This window comes from Dermacentor albipictus, chromosome 1 (assembly GCF_038994185.2).
Source record: "Dermacentor albipictus isolate Rhodes 1998 colony chromosome 1, USDA_Dalb.pri_finalv2, whole genome shotgun sequence".
In the NCBI taxonomy this organism is placed as follows: Eukaryota; Metazoa; Arthropoda; class Arachnida; order Ixodida; family Ixodidae; genus Dermacentor; species Dermacentor albipictus.
Genome location: NC_091821.1, coordinates 130,247,080 through 130,257,644, shown reverse-complemented (window position 1 = coordinate 130,257,644; position 10,565 = coordinate 130,247,080). Strand labels below are relative to the sequence as shown.

Here is a 10,565-nt window from a genome sequence, read left to right as displayed (position 1 = left end):
AATGCTACTGTTATAAGTATAGGTACAGTACAACTCCAACAAACTTAGAACATCTCGAAAAGGCGTTCAGTCAAATGAAAGTTTCTTCATGCGAAACGTACATACACGAGCTTGCTTTCACAAAGAAAAGTAGTCATCGCAGTCCGCTTATTCGCTGAAACACAGAAGACATCCACCCAGCAATCTTTCAGTTATCCTGGCTTGTGTGAACTGAACGCATACTATTCTAACTAATTTCTTAATCTCATTATCCCATCTAATTATCTGCCGCACTCGACTGCATTTTTCATTTCATTGTTAAGAAAGTACTGATGACATTAGAGAGGTTTAGCTTGTCTGGCGTTCCGGTAAACGCAGGCGGACTGGGCGTCTTAGCGGATGGGTGGGAGGCGTAAATGTGAGTGGCTTGACAGGCGCTCTCACCTCTTGGGGCACAGCTGAACCACACAAACACAGATCTAACATTGTATCGACCAGCTTTATTCTACTTCACTGCTGATCCAAGTTTTCGGCAGTGGCGAATCGTGACATAATTACGCCTCTGCGAAAATTTAGACTAGCAATGAAAAAGAATGCACTTCATTACTGCAGTATTAGATCATTGTTCGTCTGGTTGAGCTCTGCCCTACCAGGTGGCTGCACCACTCTGGCCACTCACGTTTACGCCTACCCCCCCCCCCTCCCCCACCCCCCCCCCCCGATAAAACGCCCAGTCTGCCTGTGTTAACCAAAGTACTGGACAAGCTAAAACTCCCTATTTAAAGCCATACTGGGCACAGAGAAACTTAAATTGCTTAGTTGATTGCTTTAGAATGTAATGTAATGCTCCTTCACTGATAAACAATTAGCTAGACTTGAGTAGGCACTTTCAAAATCCATAGCCTCATAGTGAGCTGGTGTGAGAACCTCAAAGTGTTATTGCCACCTGTCTGAATTTTTTCTGACTCGCAAAATTTCTTCTCGCAGTAAGAGTGGCTGTTTACTATTACAAGAATGTAATTTATTAATACAGGTTGACTTAATATTCCTTTTTAGTGCCCCATTAACTTGCATTCAAAGACACAGACATATATTACATTTTTCGAAAGTACGCACCTTTACTGTCTTGCAGAAATAATATAATTGGCTCCAGGGGGGGTATTCTGTAAGAGTCTACCAAGTCGACTGGCCATTTTGATCGCCGCAAATTGGCTGGAGTTGTACGAGCAAGAAGGAGATAGGCAAGGAGTGCTCGTTTCCTTCTTGCTCGTACAGCTTCTGTCAATCAGCAGCAGCCGAAATGGGCAGTCAACTAGCTGGACTCTTACAGCATACACCCCCAGTTGTGCATTTTATACTCATATCAGACATTGCTGACGGTGGATGTGTCAAATTCCTTGTACACAACTAGAATATGGTTTCCTGCTTGCTGATGATTAAGTGTTCAAAGGCCACATCCACTATGGTGGTGCTGTTGTTACAGCACTCTATAAAAGTTGGTATGTAACCATCTTAGTTCAATGCCCACATTATAGCCACCACAGAGCTGCAACAAATAATATATTTAACTATTGCTTTAGGGTCCATGCACTTAAAGGGGCCTTGAAACACTTCTTGAACATAGAAAACACTGCCGATCTGTTCTAAAGGCTGCCATGAACATGTGAGCCAAATATTGCTGCACTGCATGCAGCAGGGAATTCACAATATCATGTCAAAACCAGCAAAAGATCACTTGCTCTCGCTTCTGCAATGTTTTCATGCAGTGTCATCGAAAGCAGCTGGCCCACCAATCCTATTGACTGATTTCGTGATCATGAGAGCATTCCCAGTAATACATAGTTGCTAATTTTTTGGTAAAGAAATTAAAAATAAATGGATGCAATCTCAAAAAGACAGAAAAATAACTTAATCTTTGTACTGCGCATAGCTGGGTCAGCTGCCTGTGGCTTCTGAGATGGCAGCAGCGTGCTGCGTAGCGTAGTCTACCACAGCCGCCATGGGGTGCTGCAACGAGCCCTTTCGCTGCTGCGACACTCAACATTAGGCCGGGGCTTTACTCTCTTGGCCTCTCCACTGTGTATCTTCATTGTGCTGGCAGAGATGAATAGAGAAAGTTGGGTATGACTCCACTTATAGGTGAAGGAGTCGAAAAAGTTTTGTGGCATGAGATTTTTGAGACAATGACCTTTAATAGTGAGGCCATATATGATTATTTAGTGAAGTGCTTCAGGGATCCTTTAAAGCAGCAATTTGGAGCTAAGAAGTGCAGGAATTAACTGGCAGGTGAGGCTGGACATTGTTGCAGAAAAAGTTTATACAACAGAAATTCGCATTTACTGAAGTTCATGGTACTGAAATTTTCGTTGTTGGTAGCAGTGGTCATTGGGAGGGCCTTGCTGTAAAAATATCGCATAAAAACTTGAGTTCAGTTTATGTTTGAGCAAATAATATTTTGCTGTACAATATCTCATCATCAATGCAGCCAACGTAGTTAAGTAGCAGCACCAGATATTATTCCATTACATTAAGTAAATAAGTAGTGTCCATCATTGATAAGTTTCGTCTTATGTAGGCATGAAATAATGCCTTATGGAAAGCCGTATATATCATAGCCTTGTTACTGCTACCTTTAGGCTCACAGGTCTTTTTCTTTTCATTACGTTTTGATAGTCTTCATAACCAAAATGAATAAACATGTGGCATTTGTTCAATAAATTGATTTCAGTGCTTGCCCTTATGCTTGTCTTCCTTTTTACCTAGGGCTTCAATCAATTTTACTGCTGTTTGAGACAATAAATAATCTTTTCTCCTCTTTAATATGTAATAATTCAGTCAATTTTATATATTTTCCTTGCCTCCTCTTCTTTTCCTGCAGCTGTGAGCGTAAGGGCTGCAATGTTCGGTTCCGTGAGCTGGAAAATCTGGAATATCATATTAAATGTCACCGAGCTGACACACCAGACTTCGCCTGTCCTGAGTGCTCAGTGGTCTGTCTTCGATGGCGCACCATGACTGGGCATCTTTGGAGGCATCACTTGTGCGACATGGAGCTTCATCAGTGTGACCAGTGTGACTTCCGGTATTTCAGTGCCTTCTTTATTCAACATTATTGCAATTTCAATTATGTGCTTATTGTTACACATGACTCGACAAAAAGTTAAAATGAGATGCAAAGTACAAAAGGGATACAAAAAGACCTATTTGCTTGCATGAGCAGAAGGTCACAAAGTATTGGCATCAATATATTATTTATCCTCCCTGCCTTTCATAGTTGTTTCAGCAAACCACAAAATGTGACTACCAATTGAGCACAGAATGTGACATGTGCCTTTTCACTTGGATGTGCACAAAAATATTGCTACGCTTCTTGTAATAACGTGCAACTCTGGGTATTTCTTACACTCCACATAAGCAGCTTATGAAGAATAATTAACTGAGCTTCCTGGTCTGAAATTTTATTTAAGGAAGTGGTACACTATTGTTGAAGATGCTGAACCTGACTGTTTGCATTGTTCTATTTTCAATGTACACATTTCTTTTTGTCTTGAATGCAAGACGTGCAATATTCTGAATATACCTTGCAAGGCCATCTAGTTCATCATGACAGCACTGCTTTCAAACACGCCATGAAGGAATCACTTTTACTGTCTGCAGACCCTGGAAACCCCATTAAAGCTACAAAGCACTGATTATTTTTGATGGCTGGAAAAAATTTGTGATATAGCTCTGTTCTTGTGCATCACTTAGCAAATAATGTAGGCAGCACGCGCATGCAGTGTCATGCCCGAGCTGTGGCTGACACCACCATTATAGCAGCCACCAACATAATGAACTTTCTGTCACCTTACTGGGTTCATCAGGTCTGATAAAGAACTGGATTGATTAGTTTGTACCATGTTAAGGGACAGTACAGTAGTGACATGCTAGCTAGAGTTGTGCACGGGCCGTATTTCCGGGCCCGCTGGACCCTGCCCGACATTGTGAGACTTTGTTAAAAGGACTAAATAATTTTTCAGATTTAATTAAATGTTATTTACCATGTTGAATTAAGAACTAATTAAACACGCAAAGACTACTATATTCGGAAAACACACACAGCCACATCGTAACTAACTAGCAAGAACAACAAGTTGTCCAGTGACTCGGGCTTTAAACAGGTATTTTCAAATTCTTCAAACAAATTCTGCATGTTGGGCTCAAGGGCATTTCTCCAATAATATCCATATTCTGGGTTTGAGTTGGGCTCTGTGCGTGGCCAGGCACGCCCTGCCTAACAGAATGACACAGTGGCCTGAGCCCAGCCCGAGCCCAAATCGATATGATGTCGGGCTGCCTGAGCACATCCTGTGGGCCAGGTCTGGTACGGGCTTTCGGGTCACCCGGAGCGCGTGCACACCTTGTGCAAGCCACCTGCCACATGCCAACATTTCGCTTTAGCTTGCCCACTATAAAAAGTAAAGAAAAAAAAGAAGAAGAAGGAAAGGTGATGACGTACAAATGTTTAAACAATGTATTTTGAAAATTGTGCTTAAGTAAATAAACAAAATGCTAGAAGTTGTCAAGGATGACTGCTGATATTACGTTGTTCATTCCCACTTAGATTGCATTAGTATATTTCTTGACCTTAGCTCAAGCTAGGTGGCCATGCCCTATTATACTGCAAACATCCTTTGCAGAGTAGACGTGTTGAATGTGACATTTGTCCTCACATCTATATTTTATTTGTTCAATTTTCAAATGTGCTCCACTGTGTTCTAGCAACAAGTTGAAAGTAGTATCTTCTTAGTGCAGAAAAGTATCTACTTGCTGTTCCAATTAAAATATAACAGAGGAGTTATGCAAATGATGTTCTATGTATGGTGATGGGCATTGTTCATGCTAGTCATTTGTACCTTTATTAAATTATACAGGAATAATTATGTAATTCCTGTTTAATTGGCTAACTTTTAGCTAACCTAATCGATATGGGGTCCATGAGAAAGTTGTGGAAGGTGTCAATAAATGACTGATAACAGCACTTAAGAAACCTGGATCTTGTGCAGACATCTTTTATAACAAAAAAAGAAATCCTGGAAAATTTTTAAATGCACCACACGGCATGTCTGCGCACCAGCAGTAGCAGCCAGTGTTGTAGAATGGGTGCCACCATGCCATTCCAATTCCATTCCTTACAATTCCTCAGAGCGAAAACACTTCACCCATTCCCACTCCAGGAATGGCCGGGTAGTTCAATTCCATTCCTCTAATTCCTCAACGTAGGAAATGCATCTTGGTAGTTTTATCGAGTTACCGTTAAAGGCACCATAAAGCTGATGTCATCAGACGCATTATGAACCGCAAAAATACGCAAAACACATTACCAAAGTCAAGGGGTAGTGGCTTGATGACATATATCATACAGTACTACAACCACCCTACTAATTCCCATAGGGGCAGTTCTCCTGCTACCTATAGTATTTGCATGGTCAGCATGCTTTAATAGCTTGCGATGTTTTAATATTGTTTAAGCTTAAATGTGTTAATGCTAAAATGACGACATCGCATATTTTTGCTTAGGTGTCCTTGTCATCTTTAAATGCTGCAATAAAGGTCGCAAGCAGTGCAAGGTGCAAAAAGAAGCTTTATTTTGGTTTTATTCATCGAAATTTTGCAACAAAATGTCATGAGCGAAATGGGCGCTTCGCCATTTAGTTTTCAAAACCCGAAGTGTAAAGGGCGGCTGCTTCAACGGTTAGTTCTAAAAATAAATAAAAAGTGATAACAATTGCCCTCTACCTAACTATGTGTAGTGCTTCACAAACATGAGCTGCTCAAAAGAGGGGCTTGACAGCCGATTTTGCTTCGCTGTCATTAATAGGGATGCTGTAGGAAACACCCGTTCCACATCAGCTGACGTCGCATTCACAGTGAAAACTACCCTTGTGAGGGGGGAAAGCAAAAGACAGTGACTAGCATTCGCTTTCCAATAAGTCAGGGGCTTAACCGTGTCTCTGCAAGTTCCCTCTGTAAGGTAAAGAGAAATTTCCCCTGCAATGGATCCAGGCATGTTGTCTTTGTGGGCATTTTCATTTTGCCCGATGTTTTTAAACATTAGTCTGCTTGGCCCTGCTTCATAGTCTGCATTCGAGATGGTGCTGGTACTGTCCTGCCCCCCAAAAAAGGCCTCCTCCCGAGCACAGCAGAACGCATCTGCTCGGTTGTTGCAGCTGAACACCAAGAACAGTTAAACCATGGGTCTAGGAGGGCACCCATCAAAAAAAGCAGACTCAGTCCATGTGCTTGCTAACTACTTCTCCAGGCTAAGCTGTAGGCCTCCAGCCACCTCTTTGTAAAGAAGGGTGCCTTTGCTTAAAGGGCCCCTCATCAGGCCCCATAGCAAGTTTTTGTCATATGCTGCAAGTTGTTACATGTCCTTTAGGCAGTGTTCTGCCGCAAAAATTTTTCAAATCGGCTCATTAATAGCCGAGAGAGAAATATTTCAGTGCCGCGAACCCATGATTTCAGCAGACGGGCTCCACTGCCAAGCAAGACACTCTCTCCACTCGCCCCGTCTAGCCTCTGCAAGTGAAATTTCGTCCCTGCATTCTCCCATACTGTAGCTCGAGGAACGTGTGACGCAGACGTCACAGGTCCCGCATTCATTCTTTTCTTTTTCTCCTCGCATTTTTTCCCCCTTTTTCGTTTTTTTTTTTTCTTTTTCTTTTTTTAACCCACTTCCGCTGACAGCGTCACATACGAGCTGTTGTCTCATTCGCGCAGCACACAATGTTGTGTGCTGTGCACAAGGACACATTACTAGTGGTATAATTCAGTGCTACACGAATACTGAGGCAGAACAAGTGGATCGCAGAGCATGATCACGCGCTGCAACACGGTAGAAAATGGCATAGTTTCGGTGTATGCGCATGTGACTGCACGACCGTGGGAACAAGCAGACAAAGCAGAAGTGCATCTTTCTTGTTTCGGTGCGAAGTAAAGCAAAAAACATGCATACATTCCGTTTGTGTGTTTTATTATTTCTCTATAGTTCAATTCCTGAATTCAAGCATTAGCACACAAATAACAGATGGTGCCTCGGATAATTCTCGAAGTCGCATGTCACCACAAGCAACATCACTGTCCGGCTTGGAGCGCAGTGGCCGCGAGGAGAAAGGAAAACGGCATTCATATTGAAATTTCAGACCTTTCTGCGGGGCGTAGCGATGTTAGTCTTTACAAACGTGATCGTTGGTGCGCATTGTATGCTCTGTGCTTGTCAGCTCAAAATGGCCAGACCTGGTAAGGGGCCCTTTAAGGTATCCGCAAGGGAAACTTCGTTATTTGCAACGCAGGAAGCAAAAGCCCGACTATCTCGTGCTTTTTCTGCAGCAATCGCGGCTTCCTCTACATGGGAGAGAAGCTCAATCAAGCTGTTGCCAGCATCAGTTCATATTTAGACACTTTAGCCTTCTTGCACGCGTGCAGAGTTTCTGTTAGGCCTGGATAACTCGAACAAGTGTTAATGAGTGTTCTCATCATTCACAACTGCAAGTTCCACCTCATCGCATTGTGAGTTTTCAAATGCACACTGGCCACATTCAATACACCTTCCGTGTCGGCGGTGCTCTTGCATATTGATGCAAAGATGGTGCTGCATTTTTGTACGACTTCCTCAGCATTTGAGTCCTAAAATAAAGCTAGAACGACAATTAGTGAATATTGTCACTGCAAGTACAGGTAGCACAAACAGCAAACGTGCAATGTGCAATAGTTTTAGAAATAAAATGATGACATATGCAATCTCATACGGTATTGCACTCAACGCACTGACTCTCTTCAAGACTGCATTAGGCAAAATAAAGTGGGGACTGACAAATGCGTTTTCTCCAGCGCTACAATAAAATGAGTGAACATTAATGCATAGGCAGCACCTTCCTATTCTTTAGAGAGAGATAAATGTCATGCACATAATGTCATGGCTATGGCACAACAGCTGGTATTTTATTAATGAAATGGGCTTCATAATTAAAATAAACATACTAGCAGCAGACTGCAGCCTTGCTGACTGGTCATATGTACCAACCAACTGTATTTAGGGGCAGAGCGCTTTGTACTAGAAGGAGCGACATTCCTGGGCGGAGGGGGGGTTGTAATCCAAAATAAAGAAGGAGAGGGAGATCACGAAAGGAGAAAAATAGCAAGGAGCACAAAATACAATAAGACAAAAATGGCTTGAACCAGGAATCAACCAAATCCAAATCTTTTAAAATGTAACTTCAGCACACTGTGGGTGTTCTTTACATGGTGTGCCAGTTTTGTTTTTGTTTGTCTTTAGTGGTATTTCAGAACAGTTGATTGTCATGGTGAGAGCAGACCTCGAAATCGCGTAAGCTTGGTCCCTGGCCTGCGGCAGAAAAATGATCCACAGCCACTATTTGATGGGAAGCAGCGTTTGTGACCTTGGCCACGGCAGCAAATGTACCACGAATCCCTAAGACGAAAAAGCGAAGCACGGTCGAAAATTTGGCTAGACATGAGCTGGGGGTAGTTGCATAATAAAGCTTTAAAACACTGAGGCTGTAATAAGCACAGCTGTCTGCCCTTACTTTTCAAACTGCAATTATTATATTCATACATTCTTTGTGCATGCATTCATGGCACATTACTTAACGAAGCTTCTCTTGAACAATTGTTCATGAATATAGTAATAAATAAGTAATGTATCAATGCACGAAACATGAAACCAATATGTTATTTAATAGCGCATAGCTGCCAGATGACGATCTTTTACGGCAAGCTACTGGCTGTGGGCGGTGCAGCCAAATCGAAATTTCTCCAACTGATGGAACTCGCATAAAAGCTCCTTGGTTAAGTGTTCCGGGCAGTTGTCAAAATTGTCAGCATCATCGTCCTATTCAGTCTTTATCATTGATGAAACATTATCTGTCACCACACGAAGGACCTGGAAAATGAAATAAAAAAGTTAACGGAGAGGACATTGTATGAAAATACATATTTCACCTTGTCAGTGATGTTCCACTGCAGCAACACTGCGTCATACTCGGAGCAGATCTGAGCAGCTGTGTGAGTTGCCGCCAGGTGAGGGAACCTGAGGAGGAACATGTGAGCCGTGAAGTTGCTGTCCACGAATGTTGCTTTGACAGCAAGGAAGCCCTCCGTAGACCGCGACGTCCACACTTCTAGTGTGATACAGACATGCTCCACACTCGCCAAAGAACAATATTTTGGTCTGCGGTGTTGATACTTTCCTGGGCAGGAACTTCTCTCTGAGGTCATCCCGCGATGGCAACTTGTAGCCCGGGACGGCAACCTGAATCTGAAAGAATACAAAGCAGTTACTTTGTTGAAAGGCAGCTTATAATATTGTCAAACTTACCGTTACAAATTGTGTGAATGCCTCCCTCTCGACAACGCGAAAGGGCTCCATGTCAGTGTAAATCATGTCGGTTATGGCGTCGTCAAGAGCAGCCTTTTGATGAACAGGCACAGAGCTGTACCCAGCGGGGAAGGCTGAAGTTATCTTCGGCTGGGTTACCAACTCCTTCTCTTGTTGCATGTACTCACTTTTATGCTTTCTTTTTAGGTGCCAAATCAAATTAGATGAAACTTCAACTCCAGCATGTATAGTTTTGGAGCAAAGCTTGCAGCATGCAACTTGTTTGTTTTCTTCTCAGGTAATTTTTTAAAAACTTTTCCAATGTCCCATGTTGGCAGATTTACTGCGTGCATGAGCCACTTGGCACAGGAGTCAGTGTGGCAGTGCGTTATCGAAGTGCTTTTAATTTGTAATAGAAGGCTGGAAAGGAGGGTGGGGGTGTTAGCACAGAAAGCCGAGGGGCATGCTTTGAAGCATTGTCTAGGATTCACAGTATGAGCAAGCTACGGAATGAACCATTGGGCTTCTCTAGCCAGCAGCAGGCGCCAGCGCAGCGGCAGTGCCACCCGAACCTCCCCCCCCCCCCCCCCCCCACCTTCACCCACCCACCCTAGAACAGAGCTCCCTAGAACAGAGTGAACGTGCATTTTCCGTCGGCGTAAATCGTCGCATCGTGGCTCGGGGAGGCGCCGCCATGGCAGCAGTTATATGGCCTCTCCTGCTTCTGCTGGCTTCTTGAACCAATGCTTTCAAAAGTTTATTCTCTCTGTCTCTCTCTGTATGGAGGGAGAGGGTGTGCCGTTCATCATGTACGACTATGTGCTGCGCTTACCTGCACACCTTTGTTGACAGAGTTTCGGGCAAAGGCATCCATGTGTCTAGACAAGGGGGACAGGATTGCAAAAGGGTTGGGGTAGGAGTACAAGGTGAGACGGTGCGCAAGCTGGTATGCGAAAGCTTGCTGTGAACACAAGCATTGCACCAGCATCAGTACGCATCACAACTTAGAGAAGTGCTTTTTCGAATGTGCGTTCGAGTCACCGATGGGGACAGAAGCATAAACAAAAGTGAAAGGTGGGGAGACAGCAGGCGGCCGGGGCGAAGTCACCACCAAGGTAAAAAAAAAAATAACTATGCACAAGGGGGGGGGGGTATGCCACTGCCGTAGTTCCACACAAAGGATACCAACGGCATAGAGCCGCGGTTA

At 43.4% G+C, this 10,565-nt stretch overlaps 1 protein-coding gene across 4 annotated transcripts in view; it reads left to right on the top strand.

The window, feature by feature from the left end:
* The window catches only part of LOC135896839 (zinc finger protein 425-like), a 38,731-nt gene that overhangs the window by 3,350 nt on the left and 24,816 nt on the right, over positions 1-10,565 (top strand). For all 4 annotated transcript variants that reach the window (XM_065425322.1, XM_065425320.1, XM_065425321.1 and 1 more), the window contains exon 3: positions 2,858-3,061. In XM_065425322.1, coding sequence (XP_065281394.1) covers positions 2,858-3,061 — 204 coding nt within the window. The remainder of the gene's footprint in view (positions 1-2,857; positions 3,062-10,565) is intronic.